This window comes from Strix aluco, chromosome 3 (genome assembly GCF_031877795.1).
Source record: "Strix aluco isolate bStrAlu1 chromosome 3, bStrAlu1.hap1, whole genome shotgun sequence".
In the NCBI taxonomy this organism is placed as follows: domain Eukaryota; kingdom Metazoa; phylum Chordata; class Aves; order Strigiformes; family Strigidae; genus Strix; species Strix aluco.
Window position 1 is genome coordinate 47374375 of NC_133933.1, and position 25382 is coordinate 47399756.

General features: G+C 39.1%; 1 protein-coding gene across 14 annotated transcripts in view; it reads right to left on the bottom strand.

Annotated features, from left to right (window-relative positions):
- The window catches only part of RYR2 (ryanodine receptor 2), a 441630-nt gene extending 416998 nt beyond the window's left edge, over positions 1 to 24632 (bottom strand). For 13 of the 14 annotated variants that reach the window (XM_074818396.1, XM_074818388.1, XM_074818385.1 and 10 more), the window contains exons 1-2: positions 24398 to 24632; positions 11714 to 11770 (exon numbers count right to left, since the gene is read on the bottom strand). In XM_074818396.1, coding sequence (XP_074674497.1) covers positions 11714 to 11770; positions 24398 to 24445 — 105 coding nt within the window. In that variant the 5' untranslated portion in view covers positions 24446 to 24632. The remainder of the gene's footprint in view (positions 1 to 11713; positions 11771 to 24397) is intronic. The other variant, XM_074818391.1, reaches the window with a different exon arrangement.
- Positions 24633 to 25382: the final 750 nt, after the last annotated feature.

The window sequence follows — 25382 nt, forward strand, 5'->3', positions numbered from 1 at the left end:
CACACCTTGTACATCCATCAGGCTACCGTGTTGCCCATGACTACCTGAGCACAGTTGCTTTTTAGGCTGTCCTGCCGAAAAGAGCTGCACTCCACAACTCCAGGAAGGTTTCTTCAGCTACAACTCAACCACATCTCAGTCTCAAATATATGAGAGCAGCAACATTATGAAGAGGCAAAGGAGACGGTCAGAAACCTGAGCCCCAACAAATCACATCAGTGTTTAGCTGGTATCATTCTCCTTAAGGCATGCTGACCCTCACGCCCCACCCTATCAGCTCCCTCCAGCCAGGAAGGACCAAGTGCATCCCATTGCCACAGCCTCTGGATTTCCCTGCCCAGGCAGCAGCAGCTGGCTGAGAAGGGCCACCGTGACCCCCCCGTGCACCCCCCAGCAATGCTTCCGTGGGCTTCCCAACACTGACCCCGACCACACAAACCGCAGTCCAGATGCGGAGACAGAACTGTGTAACAGTGCGTCCATGAGGAAAGATATTTCAACACAGTGATGAAAACACAGTAAGCAAGTAGTAATGATTTCCTTTCAGGTGAAAATCATAAGCATATTTGACAATATTTCTAATTCCCCAAACACCTTGCCCCATAGCCACAACTAGAGACAAACAGGCTGCAGCTGCTGCTACAAAGGGTCAGGAAGCCTCCAGAATGCAGGCTACATGCAGATGCAACTGTCTGGACCCAAGATTATGAAAGCCATGAAATCCATAATTGCAAATCTTTCCACAAAAGTGCAAATTAAGAACCACAAAAGGGAGAAAGTGGATGGGGAATGTGAAATTGTAGAAAAAAAAAAAAAAACAAACACACAAAGAATCCCAGTTACTTCTCAAAAGCCTTTTTTTCAAAAGTTGCCTCTGTTGTAAAGCTGGGTAACAGATTCTAAAAAAAAAAAAAAGAAAAATTTAATTTTTCAATCAAAAACACTTCATTTTTTTAATACTGAACCTTTTGTACAAGCCTACAAAACAAACAATTACAGTAGTTGCAAATACATGCAGTAATATTTTCAGTTATGATTCACTGCCCTTTCCAGTACCAGAACTAGTGATCATCAATTAAAAGTTGCACACAGTGGCTTCAAAATAAACTGAAAGTGACACTTCCCCATTGCAACACCCACTTCAGCTGCAGAACTCAATTTGCTACCAAATTCAGTGTCACCAGGCCTGAGTCTAACTCCCCCAAATCACAAATCACTACAGGCTGACAGCACAACAGCAGAGACAGAGAAAGTATATTCTTGTTCTCTTCCCTCACTGTTACTGACCACTACTGAAGATGCAATACTGAGCTAAATGGACCCCTCGGTCTTCAGTTATGTTTATGTTCTTATGTAATTTATGTGTTGTATTTATTTATTTACTATAGAAGAACTGCAATTAAGGATAAAAACAGTCTAGCTTACTTCAGTGGGAGCACTGATGCAGAAAACAGTAGAACATAAACAGATTTTTGAAACACATTATGTTAGCAAGAGTTGAAGCCTTACAATAGCCTTCTTTTTGAGACAGCAAGCACTGCTTTAGCCTGGAATTTGTATTTCCTGAGTAAGGTAAACCTCTAACATTAAACCATTGAAAGTGCAGTCTCACAGAATTTCTTTCAACTATTTGTTTTAAGGCATTATTTGCATACTTTAAGACCATGGGGGGGGAAAGCATATATCCACGAACGTAGTATAAGGTCTGACAAAAAAAACAAAAAAAAACAAAAAACCCCACATCAACTCTATAAACAAGAGAGAGCAACTGGATACAGTTTTTATTGCTATTTTTACAGTGTCTTTCCATCACCTGAACTGAACTAAATACTTGGGCAATCTTATGTAAGGCATTTTAACTGTGAGTCATCTGTAAGTATGCTCTTGCATACTAAATAAACTGAAAACAGTTGGTACTTCATGCTGAGTGACATCCCTGTTTTGCTTAAATCTTCAGATTCCATCTTTGTATGGTATTTCTGCTCATTTTAGAAACAGTGTATTACAGGTTGCATATCCTTGCTTCTGTTTGCCTTTTTTATTCACCAGTACATATCTGCATTCAAATTTCAGGTTAGTCATTAAATCCAGGGAAAATGTCAGTCTTGGTTCTCACTGGGACTTAACCACAGCCATAAAAATCATCTTTCATTCTTCTTCCAACCTAATAATACCTTGACAAAATATCTGTGTACTAACTTGACTAGGAAAAGACAGACAGAAGATAATAGCTGGAAAAGCATTCTTTCACTGTACTGAAACAAAAACGGTTAACCTTGACCTATGCAAAGCTTACTAAAGGTAGCTTCCACAAAGAAAAAAATTCCATTGTGTTAAACCATCAAATGTTTTTCTTACTCAAGTTTCCAATTACAAATTCACTGCTTTACCAGACACAAAACAAAGAACCTGTGAGGTCTTATTAATTCATTGCTCTTTCAGTATTTTCACCTGTACAAAGAAATCGTGATATGTAACAAACAAAACAAACAAACAAAAAAATCAAACTGAATTCTCACTGTTTCCACAGAATAGACATTTCTAACAGAATAAACAGATTCTAAGAATTAATTACCCTCACTTGAAATATTTCATCCAAAGTTTCCTACAATAATATACTGAAGTTCAGGGAGGGAATCCAATAGCTACCTACAATTTGGGATTTTAGAGTGCAAATTAAGAGTTTAAATCATCCTAGGACCCTTCTTTCTCATTGTATATGTCTTCATGGCTAAGGATGGTCATACTCTGTCATAGCAAATTGCTTTGACTCCTCGTCCAGAAGGTATCTTGTATTTACATAATACAACTGTTAAGAAATAACATTTAAATAAGCCCACTTTTAAGCACAAATAAAAGCCGCACTGACCACCTATAATATTAGTACATGTGCAACACAGAATGACAAAACAAATCAATGTACGTGAAACAAAACACATTTTGTAGGTGCACAGAAGAAACAAATGTAAGAGTTAAAAATTACCTCCAAAGCCAACTTGCATCTCCTTGGAAACATTCTCTGAGAATTCCTATATTTATCCAATTCTAATTCCAACTTCTTTTTGGGCACTTCAGGAAATTCTAACTTAGGCCAACCACTACTTTAATCAGAGCAGACCAAAAAAAAAACAAAACAAAAAAACCCCCACACACCTTATCAGCCTAGCTTCCTTCTTCTAACTGACACTGAGAACCATCTGGAATCAAAACAAATAATGTATGGCACGTACATCCATAAAGATTAGATGCCAAACTTCCCTTCAGGTTTTGCAATACATGGCTTGAGCAGACTTACAGCTTATCCAATAACCCTTGAAACCTGGGACAGTTTAATGAACAAATTAGTTGCTGTTCCTGCTCACTTTTAACAAAACATTCTACTCGAATATTATTTTATGTGAGGATGTATGCATACACTCCCACACCACTCAGTAAAGGAAGACTCAACACTTTCAAGTCTCCAGGATGTATGTTTTATAGTTATTACTCGGCTATACAGTTAGAATAATTGTTGTGTCCCCCCTACCATTTTCTCATAAAGAACTTCTCCCCACTCTTTTCATTCTGATATGCCATAACACAGGAACCACAATGTATACTACTTTAAATTAAATATTACCAGTAAGACCAGGCACTATTTCAAATCAACCAGGCAACCACAATTTAGAACTTCCAATCCAATAACTGCAGGTTTTTTCCAACTATGTTATTATTAGCAGTATTATACATTTTGTACAGAGACTTTTTCACATATTTCTGATAATGACCATCGAATAAATTGAAAATAAAGTCACCTTTTTTTGTCCAGTCTTCTGTCCATTAGGCCTTGAATCTATGCACTGACTTCCAGTATCTTTCCACAACATGTCCATATTATATGTCCTCATCTTCAATGGCATAGCTCTCCAAGTCTCTATATTCAAAGTCATCATGAGTCCAGAGCAGCCCAGAATGGACCTCAAGACATATTCTGTGTCCCTGGGCACACTACTTCATTTCCCTGTCCCTTCATCTCATCTCAGTGTTTCTCCATCTTGCCTATGCAGAGTCTACGCTCTTTCAGGCAGGAACTATGACTCACTGCACTTTTGTACAGTAGCATAGTGGCACCCTTGCCACAGCTGAGCCCTCCAGGCACTATGTAATAAAATCAATAATAACAATTAATTTTGTCCCTTGTTTCCTCTTGTATCCAACAGCTGTGATCTTTCCTCTGATAACTGAATACACATTGTAGCTCCTCAGGTTTTGTCTCACTAGCAAAGAGATCCATTCTTCCCCTCCCCTCAGACCTACCTAGAATACCTTACCTCGTTCTTCAAGAAAGGCATAGTAATTGGTTCTCTTTCTTCAAATTCTATACCAAATTCATCTCCTTCAGGTATACTTTCATTACTAATCTAAGGCACCATACGCTATTTTAAACCCATAGGTTAAGGAAGTAAGAGGTAAATACAAGTATTTCAGAATTAAAATACAAATGTTACATGGAAAATTGTATTTTCCATATGTATTTATTATATCTTATCAAACAAAAGGGTAACAAGAAGTACTAGTCTGAACACAGGGCAGATCCTTCACTACAGATTGGGACCTCTGACAATGGTTTAAACTATTTCAGTAGATTCCTATCGACATCAAATACAGTTAAATGCTCAGAAAAAACATTCATGTACTTTCATCCACACTAGTACACACACACCCACACAGGCAGTCAAGAGTCCAACAAAGCCAGAGCTCTTTTGGCAAGATAGACCTCAAAGAAAAATTAGTGTTTGCTGCCAGCACCAGTCATTAACAGTTTCTTTGTGTCAGTCACTTAAATACTACAGCATGTATTGCTAGACAGCAAATACAAGTCTTCACCATGTAACCATTCCTAACATGACTTTTTAAGAGTTCCCATTACAGATGCCTCGCCTCTCACAGAGTGGAGATGTGAAGGTGGAGAAATCACAGGCAACTTGTGCCATTTTAAGTGAGTCCAGACACTACACTTCTAGCAAAAGTAAAATTTGGGTTAAACCACAGGCAGGTTATCTACACTAGCATGTCACATCGCTACATTTGGTTGCTGTCACCAAGGCAGCACCACACAAGAAACATTAAGACATCTATCAAGATGTTAATGTCTTAGTATCATGTCTACCACTGAAACAGTGCCAAATACAGCCAAATTTGTTATAACTTGTCTGACAGTTTAGGGACCCCATCCTTAATCAGGAAACAGTGACAAAAGAATTGCTTTGGTTTAGAGACCAAACTGTAAAACTTCCTTATCTGCAGGTTGAAAGTCAGATTGTGACAGTTCATGAGCTGGACTTACACCAGTTCACACAGAGGAGCAAAATTCAGCTTTGCAAATGCAAAGTGATGCACCATTTCTGTGCAACTATCTACACTCCCAACTATTTTTTTGCAAAAAACTCTTCAATGTTTATTTCTCTCAAATCAAAGATGACTTTAACATTTCAAGTTTTATATCTTCTTATTTACAGATATTTGCAGAAATTCTTCTATTTGTTCATTGGGGCCCTCAAATTAATTGTGCTTTTTAATCACTCTGATAGTGATAAAAGATTTTACATACAATACAATCTAAATGATCTTTCATATAATTTTTTTCCTCTTACTTTGGACTCTCCTCTGAAGTGATTTATATAGCAGCTACGTACTGTTCTTAAAAAGATTGTTTTCTTTAAATTTAAAGGAGCATAATACAGCTTTACATTCTCTATGAAGAATGAGTACAGCCAGACTAGAATGGGGGGGGGGGGGGGGGGGGGGGAGAAGGAACAACAATGAAAAAAGTATCCTTTAACATTAAAATTCCCAAAGAGGTTGGAAGGTAGCTTCCTGGTAGCTTCCCAACAAGAAATAAGTTTTTGTATTTCTTTCTCATCTTGTTTCTGGAAAGTAAGAGAGGTATGTGTCAAAAGGTCTTATAATTCACCACCCAATGTCCAGAGTTGGAATAATGGAGAAACTTTGACTGACTGAATTTGAATTCAGATCCTGCAAGAGTACTCTAATCACTGACCGTTTTAAATCTGACGTGAACAACTTTTCTTTATGAAGTTCTTCTAAAAGGGTACTTTTATTCATCATGGAAAAATCCTGCAGTCATGGTATATAGTTCAGTTCATGCTGTCATAGACAGCTCATGCTGTCTTGCCTGGACCAATATAGGTTCTAAAACTATTGACAAGCCCTGAAGTGAGACAGGCTGAACTCAAGAAACCACTTTTTTTTTTTTTTCCTCCTCTCTACATGGACAAACACTGGAATAAATTGCCCTGAGATGCTGTGGACTCTGCATCTGTGGAGATTTTTAAAAGCTAGATGGAGTAGATGATCTCAAGAGATCCCTTCCAACCTCAGTGATTCTGAGAGAAACCCAAAAAAGTGTCAAGTGTTGTGTTAATAATAATTTTAACTATTCAGACTTCAGTAATCACCACAAAAACCCCGGTTCAATTAAAACACCTGCTCAGTGCCCAGGAGCAGCTAAAATCAGCAGGAAAACAATGATGGTTATAATTAATTTGGACTTAACATTTTTGATCAATCAGTTTCCAGGCAATTTATAGCGAGAGGAATGCAACTTCAATTTATAGATGGAAATTTGGGTATGAATACACACACTGATTCACATTTTAACAAATTCAATTTTAGCAGCAGAAGTAGAAGATGCAGTGATTATGTGTCGTCAGTTGAGCTGAGGGGTTTTTTTATACCTAAAGAGGGATCCGAGAGTTGATTTCTTTTCCAGCAACATTGTACTTAAACTTCCTCTTCAGAGGATGAGCTTCCAGAAATCAGAAGCCACATCTCCTTAGCCAATGTGCTGTCAGACCCTAGTAATGAAAACATATTTTGTGATAGGACTCCCATTATCCTCACTCATAATCACCAATACTCATGGAGGTGTTTTCTACAGAGATTCTCAACCAAATATCAGGATAGAGGGGCAAGAGTTAATCAAAGATTAAACTGATCAAATATTTCAAAGAGCCCAAATTCCTTAAGCAACAAGTTGCCTGAATCCATTATACTTGTTCCATGGTTGATCTTTACAAACTCTCTGTAGCTAAACAAAGCAGCGCTTAATTTTTCACAGTTGCCCAGACTTTATTATCTTACAAACCCTCCCATCAGATTTCCCTGTACCTGATCCAAAGAAAAAGCTGAACCAGAGAGAAAAATGAATACCAGAATATTTTTGTTTTAAAATCGATCCATATTCAAGTGAAATACTTTGGAGAAGTCATAAATCATTACATTTCACATGTTTTATAATTGTCTTCCAGGAAAAAAAAAAAAAAAACAACAAACTTTTCATTCTTCATCTTGCAAACTCCAAAACTAAAAAATTGCATGGTTCATTTCCTGCGTTTAGCCTGCTTTGCCAACAAAACCATGCCAGCTGAGCTGTGCAGCTAATGCACTGAAATGTAACAGAAAAATGCAACAGAATTTCTAATGCCTACAGTCTGAAGGACAAAAAAAAATTAGAAGAGGAAAAAAAAGAAAAAGTGAAAGAAGAAGAAAAAACAAAACAAAAAAAGAGTTCTTTAAAATCTTACAAGAGACTCAGTGGTTTGATAGCTCCCGTAAGCAACCTTAGTAACCTAACATGCTGTTAAAAACAAACAAACAAACAGAACCCAAAAACAAACACAGACACACCCCCAATCTAAAAATAATCCTTCTCCACAAGAATTTTATTTTAAATTTTATTTTAAATTTAATCAATTTAAAACAGTACTGGAGAGGAGGGTTTCACATTGCAATCTGTACCAGAATTTCATAGATGTCATGTTGACTAATCAGGTGGGAATGATACTTTTACCAGCTAATCTTTAATAATACTCCGTTTGTCCCCTGGATCATCTCGTAACAGCAGCTTCTCTCAACCTCCAGAGTCAGTTCATGAGCATCACGTTGTGATGCATCAACTACAATATATTTTCAATTGACACATCCCTGAATTTCAAAAGATCATGATGGACTTTGTGCACATTTCAGCTACAAGGACTTCCCCTCTGCAATTAATGTTCTGAGGCATTGGGCTAATAACAATACGCTGGTTTTTGTATTCTGTTTGCCTCTACTACTTGTTAAATACTGTCTGAACATACAGCATGTAAAAATCCAATCCTTGGCACAAATGACTGAATCCGAAAATATAACATGCAAACAACAGTTAAGAGAACTAGCTATCACCTCTAGATAGGCTGTTAAAAGAATACTATTGAAATAACAGAAGTTACACAACCATAACTTAGTGAATTCTAACATTGCTGACTGATGACACCTTCTCATTTGAATTCTCTTACACATCCAGTGAAAGAAATAGTCCTTTGCTACCAGGAGGTGTGAACTCAGAATCTTCTGTTAGCATTGAAGTAAAAGGTTCACGTTTCCAGCTGAACCTGCCAAAAAATTGTCAGGTACGAGAGAACTGCCTTCCATAGACGAGAGAGTCTGATAGGAGAAACACAACCCATTCCAGACCAGCTTTCTCTTGCTGCTTAGAAATTTAAAGCTAGTACAATGAAAAGTCAATGGGGAATGAATTTCTCCTGGAAGTCAGCACCAAACCCAGGTAGTCCAATTCTGATCTGGTTTTTATCTTGCAAGAGTGGAGTGATGGAAATCTCTTCTGCAACACGGTTTCCCTCACCTCATAAAGCATAGAAGAAAAACCAGAAGTAATCAAGTCCACCCAAATTCTTTTCTGTTCCCTGACCCAAACATTACACCAGCTCTCAGCAACACATGTCCAGTCTTTAAAAATGTATTTATTTATGATTTTACTATAATGTACCTCCTTACTGAGGAACACAAATTACAGACTACAGCTTGCTTTTCACCTTGAGAAAAAAAAAAAAAAAAAAGAAAACTAAACAGAACTTCCCAGAACAAAAGGTATGGCTCCTGCTTGCCTGAATAAAAAAAAGCAAAGGTTGACTGCAAAAAAACAAGCCAAAAAGTCACAAGAATCTTAAAAAATAGAAAGTATAAAGTAACACATAAATGCAGTTTCCATCTCCCCTATAATAAATATTACAATGTTAAAATATTTAAAAACATTTCTTTATCCATAGCCAAAGAAAAAGTGTGATAAACTGTATTTTTTAAAATCCTAAAACTACAGTGAGTTTAAGATGTTTACAACGTTCTTATCTCTTTAGAGTATAAAAATCTTTAATATGAAAATTTATTTCGCTTAAAAATAATACTAAAGCAAAATCAAGAAATATATTACCCTTTACTTCAGCAAGAGTTGGACCAAGAGAACAAAACACTGTATACCAGTAGGTCAGTTCTTTTAAAAGAAGGCAAGAGGTTGTTTATACATTCTTCCATTTTTCTCATCATCATCTTCTTCCGGAAAAAAAGACTACCATTTAGGGCTCACCCCTCCAGCTCTTCATAAAGAAAGAGATGTGTTTTTGAAAGAATCTGAAGTTTGAAAACTTGTTTCAATTCCAGATATGGGTTAGTTTAGACACAAAAAAAAAAAAAACAACCAACACACATAAATCCCTACAAACAACAAACATGAACCAGCAACAAGAAAAACAGAAGAAAACAGCAAATAATATATATTTTCAAGAAAGTATCAATATCTGTGATTTTCCTTCTTCACACTGATCCTAATTAAATCCTGCATTTAAGGAAAAAAATGCAAGTGCTATACAACATTTTAAGTAAACATAGTCATGAGACCATCACTTGTAATAATTCATTTCCGATAACAGAGAACTCTCTGGACAAGACAACTGGGAAACAATTAATACTGTAGAATGAAACATACGCAAGGGTGCACAGGTTTGGTTCTTACTGGATTTGGAAAATCCAGTAAGCATGAAGAGACTATAGACTATTTCAGGATGAAATAAGCTGGAAAAGTACTTTTACCACATACTGCCATGCAAATCATGTGTAACCAAAAACTGGTTGAAGATCTTTCCATTTAAGCCTTTCAGTTTTACTGTAATCCAAGAGTTGAACTGCTAGAGTAGGCAGAGTAGAAAGTAAAGTCCTGAATGTTCTTATGCCTATATATTTTCTCACTATATATTCTGCCGCATTCCAAGTGCAAGGTAAATTATTCTGATAAAACTTGGAAATCTAAGAGACCTATTTTACTATTTACCTGCTCTCTACAATGAGCCTGGAAGTATGCATAATTTTCACTATTTCACAATTACCACAGTTAACCCATGAAGCTGAAAGAACACTGCACAGTGAGAGCTCAGTTCCATGAAGTGCCGATATTCCCAAAATAGGCTTTAGTGAGGCTTGCAGACACAAAATAAAAATCACAGGAAAACTTAAGATGTGACAAGATAGTTTCTTACCTTGAAGTATAATTGAACCTTTCTTCAATAACTAAACAAAAGCAATTGTACCCACCTAAAAGTAAAAGCTTCAAGACAAGACAGATCTTCCAGACTTGTAATACAGATGATGAAAAAAATATTTAAAAAAAAAATAGATATAAAGTAAGACAGTAAAAGAGTAAAAGAAATAAATAGGAAAAATAAGGTTTTTGTATGTATCAAGCACCTAAAAAGCGGTACTCCCCCACAGCATATATGATCTCCTGAGTAAATTAAACAGTATATATAATCTCAAATCCAAGTTAAAACTGCCTTTGGGTTCCATGACTGACATAATAAAATTTATCCTGGACACATAAAAAGCACACTGTTAACACAAATTACAAATGCTAACCTGCAAGAACGACATTTAGCTTCTTAACAAAGACTTCAGGGAGACTTGTAGAAAAAGCAGAATCTAGCTTTCTTCTCAGAAAACAGAAACATATGACAGATTATTACTTTTGATGAATTGGACAAGATGGTACATCTGTGTGGCAAAGTTGGAACAGTTCACCAACAATTAGATGTAAATATTTTGAAGGACAGTTAGCAATGCATACACATTTTTAAACTAACTGTGTAAAAGCCAGGTCACACACTTTCGGTGCATAAACAAGATAAATATTAGTTGTGCTTAAAATGGCAGACAAGGCGATGCATTCGACACATTTAGGTCATTATATACAACATTGCACAATTATATTAGTTTTTGATTCAGCTCTGGTTAAAATCTAGAGGTTTGACATTAGCATCAGTGAAAACAGAACCAGACTTTAAAAACATACATAGCCATATAGAGACCCTTGCAGTCATGGACCAGCAAAACAATTCATAAAATGTTTAACGGGTGCCGAGTAGATTATTCTGCTAGGTATTGTTCTAGTATCAGTTAATTTACATTTGGATTGCAATATAATTTAAGCAATAGGTAAGAGACAGGTTTTATTGAAGCATCCTTTGTAATACAGGATTTGTTTTTAGGCTTCTGGCCAAAAAAAATATATTTGTACCATAAGTATTTTCTTGTAGTCTTTTGCTAATAAAATAACCATTAACAACCTGTTATACCAACCTGCCTGTTCTACTTCTTTCTTTCATTAAAATGATTTATTCCTCAGGCAGGGAAAATGAGATCCAGCTAGAAATTTTAAAAGGAATATAAGGATTTTTTTCAGCGGATTACTCTCTTTAAAGGTATACAATAAGGATACAAACCCATTTCACTCACAGAACTCCTCATTTCTCTGCCCCTCCCAATAAAACAAATTACTAGGGTACAACCACTAATAGCAAACCGTAACTTTTGAATAAGAACTTACTACAACAAAGTGCGCTTCCCAAGCTCTAGATGTGGTTCCAATTGTCAAACTGTAATTCTGTAACAGACATAAATCATCATAAAAAACCTCACTCATCAACAGGAAGTCACATAGGTACATAAAGAAGAAGTAATTTTGTTAGCATTCACACTCCCACACAGTTCACTACCGAATTAAACTCATTCCTTCATTGAATGTGTGTTCTGACCCATGTTAGTTTATTCCGTTAGTAAACCAAAAAGTGCAGCAAAGCCTTCCTATGGAAACAGAAATGCAAATGCCATGCATGGAAACAAATCTCCCCTATCAAGTCCTAAAGGTCGAGCATTTCTCACACACTATATTAATTGGACTACTTCACAGGATTACAGCTTCAGAAAACTGATACAGTAACTCTCACCTAGAGGTTTTCTCAGCGTCAGCAGTACCCACCCACCTCTGAGAGTAAACAATTCCTGAAGCCAGGCACAGGACTTCTGCAGAGAGGTGATTTACCAAGTCTGAAGGGCAACCCCCGAAACAAATTGGTTTGGAAGGGAAGAATATTGTCACTGATGGTCTTTTATCTTTGCAGCTGCCAAGTAAAAAATAAACTGTAGAACGGAAAGCAGAATAAAAAGTGGGGATAAAACAGAAAGTGTCTAATTCTGCTTCACTAACAGATTTATAGTGTAAGGAAAGAAGAGAAACTTCAGCTGCAATTGCAGCTGACATACAAATTGTAAGCTAAAATTCAGCTAGAAATCTCAAAATAAAAAATACATTACTTCTGACATTATCAGAATAAAGTGATGCCTGTAACATTATCAATAAAATGTCAACATTGCAGTTTGATATACCTTTAAGCCACATTCATTTAGTTCTCAGCAGATTAAAACAGGTATGAAAATTCCTAAATCAGAAGAAAAAACCCAAACACCTGCATTCTCAGTTGTCTGTAGTCAAGAAATGGTGTAAATATTTCAGTATTTAAAAATGCAGGTATACAGTTTTTATTGAATCGAGCCAAACCTAGAAAACGATACCTTTAGAAACATGAAAATCTAATTCTCACTACTTAATTACTCATTTTTTTTCCTCCCACTCCATGGAAAATGAAAGTGTTTCTTTTTGTGTCTAAACTCAGAGTTATATTACACTTTCCACACAAAAAGCATCTATTCTATTTTGGAGAAAAGCCAGGCAACAAGCTGTGCCTCTCAAGAGGATGACAAAGCTCACCTATGAGATTTGACATTCTTCCCTCCTATGTTCTATCCCTCTCCCTTTCTAGACAAATTCTGTTCATTTGAAATTAAGGATTTTGGAGTCCTTCAGCTCAATGAGCTGAAGGTTTCCAGAGGTCAAGCATGCAGAGGAAAAGGAGAAAAAAAATGCAGATTAATCATACATCAATACAAACAACGTAGAGAAACACATATTGCTGAAGTTCTCATGATAACCTCTCTCCTACTTGGTAAACTTGATGTGGCATTTTCAGTACACTTACTTTCTTGTTCTGAGAGAGGATAAAAGAAAAAACCCTTGACCTTGACCTTTGTCAAATCAAGAGAAATTAAAAAGAAAAAAGAAATTCCAAATTTAAGAGCCCCCTTCAGGAAAATATCCTTCTACAAATTTGAATGAATGCTCAAATTCATAACTGAAGACAACAGCAAGTTCTGTCACAGGCTTAGGTTGAAGTCGTGTCAATCTTTAAATCATGAAGAGCAATCAAACCCAATACCAGAAGACAGGGAACTCAGTGTCTGTGACAAGAAAAAAGAAGAATGAGAGGGACTAAACAAAAAGTTTTGGACTCAGGGGTTGAAAGTCCGAAGAAAAACAACTTCAAATGAACCAGCAGATAGCATACAGAACAAATGCAGTAGTCTCCTTGCACGTGATACTGCTAACAGATTTCGGAAATGGACTTGGAGGCATGACAAGTAATACTCTGAAACTACCTAAAATGCAACAGCATTTCTTCTACATGATTTCAGGAACCTTCTCATATCAAAACACGATTTACAGGATGTTTCTACAAGAACCCTGGTCATCTCAAAATGGAGATCACACCTTCACTGATTACTTGGTTTGCAATCCTTCCTTTTTGCAAGCTTTAAGATTCTTCTTCCATCAAAATACCAGGATCAAAAGTAGCAACTTTTAAAATATTCACTACATTAGACATACTAAAAGTGATTAAAGAGTAAATAATGGCTGACATACCTGACCAAGCAGTCAGACGATCAGGCAAAGACCTACTCAAAAACATCTCAGTATGTGGATCATTAATTCACAAGCCTACCCTACAGAAATTCAGTCAACAGTGATGGAACACCTACAGCATTTGAGAAGTTTTCTGGATTTACCTATGTAGCTATCACACTCCTGCAATTACTGAATACTAGACTAGCACTTTTGTTCTCACAAGCTTTTCTAAAGGACTTGCTACATAATTCTAACACAAGAAATTAGGCAGACTTCTTTTGTACGCACCAATAAATACAACTCTTATTCATGTTACCCTTACTATTACAGCATCATGTTTAGATCTGTGATGGTACTGCTTGATGGATTCTTTGCCTCAACAATCCCAGTTCAGCAATGTTACCTAACATTTTGGGCCCTGAAAATTCACACAGTGTTATTTGCACAGACACAGACTTTAATCTCCATAAACTCCTTTATTAAGAGAGTTAGATCTCTTCAGCCACAGTTGCTATGATAGGTCTCATGAACAAATCATTTCACATCTGCATGAATGCAACACTGCGGTTCCTTCGGCTGCATCTGCTAGTACATGTCAAATCATGAGACAAGTCTTTGCTTTCTGTAAGTGTCAACTGGGGGGTGTGTGTGTGTGCGTATGTGTGTGTGTGTGTGTGTGTGATTTATTTAATACAAGTTTTTAAAAGAAGATTAATCCAACTCTTTAGCAGTGAAGGGCTATTAAATTACCTGTAACACCAGAAGAAAGGTTATCTCCAACCCCATTTTGTTCTTACCAAGTATTTCCCTGCACCACATATTGTGAATTTTTTTACTTTTCTGCTGCACGGAAAAGGGGATACGCATTCCATCTCCCTGGTACTTGCAACAAGACTGCATAAACGCACATAACTCTCTGTGTGTTAGCATTGCAAAATCTACTTCGTAAATGTGCAGAAAATAGTCAAAAATATGAAGTCACATGACTGATGCTTATTTTCAGTCTAACCCGCAGTGTTAGAACCAGACAGCATTCTCATGACTGTTGTAGGGCTAAAGGATTCTTTTATCCATCTGTACAGGTATTTAGGTGGCTGCTGTCACCACTGGAACCAAATGCTTTATCAAAGACTGCTTCAGGATGAAGGTCTTGTGTCCATACAGAGAGGTTTAATCATCTAGCTTGAGCTTAGCATGCCTCTGCTGGTTCTAATGAAATTATTCCACTTTGCAATGAGAAAATATACACACCATAGGTGATTTTTCAACTGTTTATCAGCATGGCTGTACATCAGCATCATGTACAATGAGGACCAGTTAGCAGTCAGTGAATCCATCTACCCAATAGTTTACCGAGTCTTAAGCAGATCTATCCAATTACTTAGACTTACTTTGAACACTCTTCAAATGCCATCCATTCCTCCACCTAAATTCCTATATAAGGAATTCTACTTGGCCATCACAGGAATGGAAGACGCTCATACACCAAGGGAAATTATCTGGCATATTCAGCGAAGGAAGATACCTTCCTCTTTTCCCTTTTTCCTTTTATGAAACAAAAGAATGCATCCCACACCAAGCCCACGCAGTCATTTTTTCCAGCTTTGCCTGGTTTGGAAGGAAGACATATAGCTGTAAGAGACAGCCATTTCTGGCTTGATTCCATTAATACAGCATCACTTTCTGGCAATCCCCAGGAAAACTCACAGACAGCCAATGCAAATTTTGTGTTGCTTCCTTCCATCATACCTTTGAAAGAAGGATTTAAGCAGGGACATTCTTCAAATTCAGGGCACAGTTTTCACAGCAGGATTCCAGAGAAGTTTTCACAGAGGTACAGAGGCAGGTCGTGACAGCGTTCAGCATCTGGTTCTGCCAGCTAATATCCATCGGATATTGCTTCCCACAGTCAAGTAAAAAACAATCAAGTAATAGAAGTATGTTGTTATACAGCATTAATTACTCTGAAATCCTCCAGGAAGCTGCCTCACAAAATGTAAAGATCTTGTTACTCCTTCTTTGTGGTCCTACAGTGTTCAGAATATGAACAAAACCAAATCAAACGAAAACCTGTCCTGCTCTAAAATGTTCTGCATTTTAAAATTAACTGATCCATGCATCTTACGGAATGATACCTTGTCAAATTTTGCCAAAGTCCCTCTGGGAAGTCTACTGCATTACTAGCTAACCTATTATATTTCCAATTTTCTTCAAGCACATGGCAATTATAAGGAAGTCACTCCTGACTATGATAAACATTAAAGTATGCCACAACACTGAAAGAGTGAACCCATCTTTTTCTTTCAAATTTAATGTAGCTGCTAGTTTAAATGCTCCTATAAACACACTAATATTACTATAAAACTGACCATTATAGCATTACATTTAAACAGAAATTGCAACTGTCAAATAAGTTAATACAGCTCACATTATAACACCCTACCTGTCGTATCTTTCACTTTCCAAACAGTAGGCACACAGATACTAGTTTGTTTCTATTAAGCAATTCTGGGAAGCTAAGCAAAGCTTCTACTAAATTACATCTGTTCAAATCCATAACTGAGTAACATATAATCAAGCTCTAGAAACGTATTTGAAGAGTTTAAACCCTTCACCTGACAAGTTACACCACCATTACTATGTAAAAAATGACAAAGAAAAGCAAGAGTTCTTTCATAAGTGAATACATAATTAGTTAATGAATCTCACACTCATTAACAAGGGAGTGCAGCATAAAACTATACTGCAGTAAAAGCACATGGGAGTTCCTGCTAGTCTTTGTTAGGAAACTGGGGTGACCTTTTACGTGATGTTGCAGGCAGTGGCTGCCCTTAAGTTACTCCATTTGTTACAACAAGAACAAAGAAATACCACTGCTGTGCCCCTGATGGGCACACAATATTGCAGTAAGCTCTGCATTGCTGTGGTTGCCTTTTAAAGGCTTCAACTGTTATCCAGACTAGCTCCTTTATGCCTTTTCTCATTTACCGAGATGCATCAGGCAACAGGCAGCCTCTTCAAGAGGCCTTCCATACCCAGAGTGGTATAGACAACACAGCCAGGCATGGCTTAAGTGCCATACACTTGCAAAACACAGCATAGGTCTTTAGAAGAATACAGACCAGAGACAGAAAATTATGCCAGGCTATCCTTACTTTGCTATTGGGAGAAATTCCAGGGTGTAACTGTGTAATTAAAGTGCTCTGTTCTCACTTCCACTTGACCACAGTTAAGGTTTAAAATGGGTGTTTTCAAGCTGTCTGAAGGACAAAGTACCAGGATTCACATTTCAGCTTTCATTAAAAGGAAATGCATTACTCTTAAGTTTTTATCATTTTATTTGCCACATTTTATGGAAATGCCTATTAAAGCTTTTTAATCTAAATAAGAAAAATCACCGACAGGACAGTAGGACTAAAAGTCTGCCTTGGCTTTCACTTTTGCAGTCATTTTACTAGTTTGGCTTTTGGTGGTTTTGTTGGTTTGGGGTTTTTTTACTTCTTGTTCTTCAGGAAAATCATACCCTCTTCCTCGTGCTTCAGAATAACATTAATATTACTTCAAGAATTCATGTTATGAATACAAGTACATACCAACAACGGAAAATTTAGACCAAAAGAAATAGCTATCTGTATAACACATACGCATGAATTTGAACAAAATACAAGAAAATGAGGGTGCTCAGATTATGTACTTCATTAGCTACTGCCTCTATTCCCCTAGGCTCAATGCTCTAGCAGAGAATTCAAACCAAGTAGCTCAATCAAGGCAGCACTCAGCTTCTGGTAGCTTCATACGGCAATAAGAATTTGCCACTTAAGAGATACAGAACTTTCCTCACAAAAGAGGAGACCACTGTTCAGAGATGAAGGCTGGAATGGTATTAACAGGTAAACATTACCCATTCACCCTTAGAAATTACTGCTCTTGAGGATGTATTCTTTTGAGGAACTGTCTACTTGCAATCAGTAGCAAAATTCCTGTTGATGATGGACAAAAGAGTAAGCCCCTCACCAATATAAAATACAAACAGAAAATTGCTGTAATTTTATTTGTATGTTAGTATCATGAAAGGGACAGTCATCTCCAGAAATTCATGGAGCTTAATTTTCCAGAAGTGATGCACCAAGGGATTCATCACATAAGCCATAAAGAAAAATCTCCTAACAGCATCATACCTAGGAACAATTTCAGTCAGAAGACTGAACCTTCCCATAGAATTTTGTTTCAGGAACAAACCCGCATTTACACTGGAACAACTATTATGGGCACATTTCTAGCCATTCTGCCTGCAAAGTCTGGATATGAAATCCTGGTTATGGTTAAATCAATAGTTCTGCCCTTATAGGGATCAGAGTTTCACTCTTGAGGCCTTGAACGGCGCTTCACAGTGGTGACCGAGAGACCCATCAAAATTGACATATGCAAAGAACAAATATTTCTTAAAACTGGTGCTATAAAAAGGTTCATTTGACTAATGGATTTATTTTAGCTATTCTTCTCAACACTTAATATATAACAGTAAACGTCTGGTATATATGTATGACAATTAAGCAGAACTCCATTCTGTGAGACTTCTGTATAGCATTTGCAAGTATTTGCTAATGAGTAAAGAGATATTACTTCTTTTGTGCACAAGTTAAGAAAAAAATTTAGATAGCCACAATATAGACAATACATTGCTGACTTCTTCCATCAATCACAATTAAAATCTCAACAACCACAGCAAGAAAAAGTTAAAATTCTCTCATTCACCCTGGTAAAAATATATTCATTTTACAGTTCAACAAAGGTTATTTATGTACTAGTACCATGACACCAAACAAAACAAATCTATGTCACAAGTTTTATTAGGAAGTATAGGAATACATATGCAGTTTCTGACTTTTCTGTTGTCATCCACACAAAGCCACGTCTACTTTTTCCAGTCAATTCAGGAAATTTAAGCAAGAATCTAGCTATAATCCAGAAAAGAAAACCAAAACTAACTCAGAGTTTTAATATGAAGCACCTGTAAGTATAAAAATCACATACTTCCTGGATGCAGCCCACTGTCAGTATTTCCCCACACAGTTTCCAATCTTTTACCTTGATTCAAAGAAACACTTCGACACATCCCTATCCCTGTGCAAGGAAGACCGGTGTACTTTCCTAAACTAGAATCATCCTGTGCACTTTTCACACAGCTATAGAAGAGGAAAACCACCTTTACAATATGTTTGTAACAATGTAGCATTCAAATAGAGAAGTGAAAGGCAGACATAGCTCTTGAGACTCTTATAAATCTTGGATCAGAAATTAACTGGAATTCTCTCTTTACAGTCTGTCCACAGTTCAAGTTCCTGCAATAGATTTTCCTCAGGCTTTCACAATACTAAAGAGCACAGTGCATCAAAACATCTTCAGACACTGAAAGGAAGAGCAGATCTCTGTCTCTCAGAACATCAGTCAACCAACTCACTGGGCTAGCTAGAAACTTCCCTAGTAGACCAACTATTTGCTACAGAGCTTCCTCAGCCTCTTTCTCCCACATCCAATAAAGACAACTTCCAGATGCAGAACACTGGACACGAAAGTACACAGACCAGACAACCGATTTTATCCAGTAACATAATTTTAACGGTGGCATAAAATGTTTGTCAAACAATTTTGGAATAAAAAAATGTATATAGAAAATATTCACATGTAATTCCCAAATAAGAAATGGACTGCGTGTCCTAGCTAAAACCTGTTCACTACAAACAGCCTGTCCAGCTCAATTCCAAAATAGAATTTGAGATCATATTCGGTATCTGTACTGCAGTGCAGTGCCTTAGAGAGGAAGGTACAAATGCTGCAATCTCAGCCACGCCATTCCTCACATGAGCTGTTAAACAGTGGTCTCTTGTGCCAGTCCCTGGTGAATCTTCAGAAGTCACATACTGACAGGTACAAGAAATACTTTTTAAAATAAACAAAGGCTAGCCAAAGTGTTTTTCAGTGTTCTTTCCTTCTAAAATTGCTCCCAGTATCCAAGATTGCTTTTGAGCATTTTCTTCAGTGCATTCTGGCAGCAGTGTTTGTATGTTTGATGATTGCAGTTACCAGAATCTAACATATTTTGATAAACCCTGTTAAAGATAAGCAGCGTACAAAAAGCATTGAGAGATTTAAGAAAGAAAAAAATACTTTTTTTCTATTCTATTTCCCTGAGAGATTCACATAACAATTCTTCTTATGTTTAGTTACTCATTTTACAATAATCTTCAGGTCTTGTTTTTCCAGGTTCCTTTTGTGTCCTCTAATTCCACAGAATCTTCATTCAGGATGGCATCTAAGCATATAATTGTTACTTCAGATTTAAAGTGACATTCATTGCTTAAATGCTGACATAATGAGGAATATCTGGAACAGAAGCGACTCTGGAATCACAGAATTCCTGTCCTTGAAATGTGACCAGATTACGTTCCTCATTTCAGAATGAAGAAAAATTTTCTGCCATAAACTCCATTCTTTTATTATCTGAAGTACTAAATCCCAGCACTGAGTGAATAAAAGTTTTTGCATGTCAAACATGAATCCTAAATAATGTTTAACTTCATGTAAAAGTACTTTTCCAGTGATGGAAAGTACCCTTACACTTTTCTCTGACAGTCACACTCAGAACAATTAAGTCCACGTAGAAAATAAGCAGCACAGAGTACGTTCACACAAGCAAAAGATCCTATTTTACTGCAAGTTGCTGATTAAACAAATGAAAAAAAGCATTAGAAGAAAGCACACAGTGGAACACCAGCAGTCCAATCTTTAAAAAAAAAGGAAGAGATGAAAAGGAGACAACAACTCTAATGGACCTAGGGAAAATGTGCTGCTCACACTGATTATGCTTCCGATTTCTGACAGACATGGTACTCTTCACTGTCTCAGAGGACAGTGAGAAAAACCATAACCCTGTCAGCCTTACTTTAGTGTGTCCTGGTGTTATCTCCTACAATAAACATCTAAAACACCTGCCTCTAATTATAGAAACTTCACAACTCCAGAAAACCATACATACCGGCACCAGGAACATCACAAGATCAGATAGCTAAACTACACATTTCTCATCACTCTTAGGTACATATCACTCCCAAAATTCAGGACACCTTTAACCAATATAAGGGATATTCATAGGCAGTATTTTGTTGAAATACTGCAATTGTTTTAACCCTATCATCAGCTCACCACCCCATTCCACACAAAGGCCCTCCCTTATGGGGATTCTGCACCACAAAAAACAGTCCTTGCATGTGTGCATTATGGAAGGAGCCTATGCATTTAGGCAAAAACATTTTCTGTTCTCTCCTGGAACTCTGAACTATTTTCACTCTGGTCAAATTACACAGTCTAAAAAAAAAAAAAAAAACAAAAACAAAGAAAAATAAAACACAAAAAAACAGGTCATTTCTGTATTGTCTATAAATGTTTTAGATTCTTGACTGTAAAGACCAAACATTGAAAGTTTATTTCGTACACATCTTTCTCCTTTCTAATACTAAAAAAAAAAAAATCCTCTACAGAGAAGAAGTCTTTCCCAAACACAGAACTCCTGCTCCTCTTCACTCCTCTTGCACAGCACATGTGCATTCAGTGGGAGAAGTCAGGAGAATGTACCTCCAAGCCTAAAAAAGGCTACACACAATACAAGGTCATCTCCCCCTGGAGTATTCAGCAAAGCAATGAGCGAGAGCCCTGTCTGTGGAGAAGCATGTAATTCACAAGACTATAGAAGATTTCCTTGGGGAGAAGAGAACTGAACTGTACAGTGCTGAATTCCAGTCTGTCCAAAAGTTATCTCAAACACTGTAAGGACTGATGCTTCCAGAAATCCAGGGCATTAACAGGTTACGTTCCCTTCTCAAAGTGACATATCAAACTCAAATTGTTCCCAAAGCAAACAGAAACCCACGCTAGCAGCAAATTTCTAAGACAAAATGCATGACACCACCTTATCAAAAAATAAGAAAAAAAATAAAAGCAGCAAATGAAGAGGAGTCATTAGACAAATACAAATGTGTGAAGAGGAAGGACACAGAAATTACCAATCAACATGGAGATGGCAAATACAAATTCAGTTTAGTAGCTTAATGTAAATAAAGGAATCTTTAAATTGAATAAAGTTTCATATTTCTCTTTAAACATCAAAAGTAATATATTGTGTTTACATTCCAGGGTAAACTCTAAAGATGCTACAGTAATTCTGAAACATCAGAAAGAGAACTCACAATTTTAAAAAGTTGATGAGGTCCTATCAAAAGAAGAAGATATGAAAAGCACTGTTTACATATAGTAGGCCTACAGATATCATCATTAAGGTATTCAAAGCACAGAAAGCTTTTTTGCTTGCATAAGGTGTTCTTCGAAAAGTTCTGTTTTACCTACCAAACCATTTATGACTCCATCTGTCCCTAACTACTGTTTTAAAAATAAGTAACTGAAAACAAAAACCAGGCAATATCCCATTTCCAGTGCTTTCTATCAATGCCATTCAGAAAGTTACACACCTAATAGCTTTAGAGAATACTAATCCAAGCTTTCTAAGAATAGATAGAAGGAAGACTACATCGAGGATGTGTCTTAAAGGAACTGACTTTTCCAAGTAATGTTCATCACTCCGACAAAGTGGAAGGAAAAGAGGAGTAGAAATCACTACTTAAATACAACTACAGATTAGAGATTCCACACTTCACATGAAAAGGATTCTTCTCAGGCCTTTTTTTATTTCACTACACAGAAAGCGTCCCCCATGCCTCAGTTTACCATATTCAAGGTCATTTTATCGCCAGTACAACATTCTAAAAAATATTTAAAGTATTGTCTAAGGCTGGGTTTGCCAAATCTGTATTAAGCCTGATGCACGTTATCAGGAGTGCTATTTTACATAACGTGCTGCTGCTGTCAGGTGCTGTAGCTTAACATTACTGTGTATGTGCGGAGCAGTATTAGCATGCTCACTGCTTCTCCTTCCCTATTAAGCATTCAGATAACAGCCCCTCCATGAGCTAAGCTTAACATTCAAACCTGCAGTAAGACTTGTCATTGTACCAGTCTTCCAAAAATGTTTACCAGTGAGAAGTACTAATAACAAAATTCCCATAAATTGAGATGACAAATTATCTTTCAAAGAAGTATTTTCTGTTCTGTCTTTAGTGTTAGACAACATTACAATAGAAGTCACATAACGCTGAGAGGAAAAAAAGTTGACAATCTTCATGCCACTGTTGCATAACAGCTGTTTTCCCTGTAAAACCAGATTTTCTAAGAATTCTCAAACAAACAAACAAAAAGAATAAAAGGATGGATATCTCTTATTTTATGGTTTCTGATTGAAATAAACAGAAGATGACTGAGATCCAGGATTCACAATGCTGCAAACAGCGTATGAATGTTTCACATACACTATGTGGCTTGCTTTCACCTCCTTTTTCAATGTATTTTCTTACAGGACATTGATCGTGAATATTTTCTAAACGAGACTGTACTAAATAAAAAGGAAGCTAAGCTTTACCCTACAGTCTCAGTGTTTTTAGCTCTACTTATCAAACGTCTCTGCATTTTTTCCTCAAACTGTGACAGGGTTGTGTACACCACCATTCAAATATGTCCATCTGCAAAACTTGCTAGGACTGTGCGTATAAACCGCACTTGGGAGATGGCCCAGAAGGTAAAAAGCATTGCTTGAAGAAAAATAATCCGGATAAGCATAAAATGTAGCAGTCCTGATGTATTCATTAAACTGAGGGAAGAAATGCTCTAGCGCCTTAACATGCTTTGGACTGAAGGAAACAGAAGTAAAGAAAGGATGCTCACACCAAAAAAAAAAAATGTATTAGTCTGTGCTCAGCGAGGAGAACGCCTGCAAGTTAGTGGGAACCTTCGTGGGGAGGGGCTGGGCGGGAGAAGTGCTTTTTTTTTTTTTTTCCCCCCCAATTCTATTTTTGTAAAAGGAGTGTGATTGCAGCTTTTAAGCTGGGGAGGGCTGCTCGGTTAGTATCTGCAGTACGCGAGCACATCGGCGGGTGGGAAGGCAGCGCGGAGTCGTACTTGGGGGGGGCGGGGGGCGCCGCTCGCCCTCCGCCCGTCTGCCCGCACCTCACCGCGCCCGGCGCCCCCCGCCGCCTCCCTCTCTCCCGCTCGCCCCGACACCGGAGCGGAGCGAGCCGTCAGTTACCGCCCCTCCGCCCGCGGGTACGGGGCGCACTCGCTGCCCGGTGGGGCGGCAAAGGGCTGGGGCTCCGGAGCCCTCCCTAACAGGGCTCCCCCCAGCCCCCTCCCCGGGGCGGCGGGGCAGAGCGCACCCGCTGCCCGCTCCCGGCGCCCACCCCCCGCGGGCACGGCCCCCCCCCGCCCCTGCGCACGGAGCCTCCCGCTGCCCCCCGCCCCACAGCTCCCCTCGGGGCAAGGTCCCGGCGTTCCCCCCCGCCCCCGACCCCTGCCAGCGTGGAGATGAGGGAGGCAAAGCCCGGCGCTTACAGTTCGCAGGAACTGGATCTCGTCCTCGCCCTCGCCCCCCTCGGCCATGGCTCCCCCTCTCTCTCCTGCTCCCGGGCGCTGCCCCCGGGGCCCGGGCGGGCGGCGGCGGCGGCGGCGGTCGCTCCCCGCGGGGAGGCGGCGGCAGGGGGCTCACGGCTCCGCCGCCCCCGGCCCTGGCTGCCAGCGGGGTGCGGGTACCGGCGCGGCTGCAGCAGGTTGACAGCTCTGCCCAGCCGCCTCGCCGGCAGTGCCTGCCGCGGCGGGCGGGGGACGCGATTAACCGGGGGAGGAGGGGGAGGCGGAGCTCCCCGGCCCCCCCGCTGCCGCAGGTGCTCCGCAGCCCGCTCCCTCCGCACGCCAAACCCGCCGCCCAGCGCCCCTTACCGGCTGCTCCGCGGAGAGGCGGCTGACGGCCCCCGGCCCGCCCGCCCGCCGCCGCCGCCGCCGCCGCCGGGGCTCGCCTCAGGGGCTCGCTCCCTCAGGCGGCCGCCGCCCGACCCACCGGGCCGAGGCCGGGCGGCCGTGTCGCACGTGCCTCCCACGGCTCGGGGCCTGGCTCTGCCCGGGCTCCTTCGGGGGGTTACCGGGCGGGCCCTCGGGAGTTGTCGGGGACGTGCTGCGCCGCGCTGAGGGGTGCCCCGGGGGAGGGAGAATTTAAACGGCTTCGCGCGAGTTCCTTGCCCGCCGGCTGTACCCCCGGGGAGAGGAGGTGGAAGGTGCAACATGGCTGTACGAGCGGGTGTTGGCCTCTGGCCGTCGTGTGAGCGAGCTTAATCGAGGGTGGATGAAAGGCTTTAAAATGTAATTTACTTGAAGGACAGCTAGCATGCGTTTGCCGTGGGGTAAAGCAGAGGGCTGCCATGGCATAGCTCATCTTTCACGGGCGTCCGTGCAGACCGTCCCTGAGGAAGGACGCGTCCGTGCCAGCAGCGAGGGAGCTGGGCCTCCAGCACAAAGAAGTTCGGCCGCCCACAAGAGCTGCACG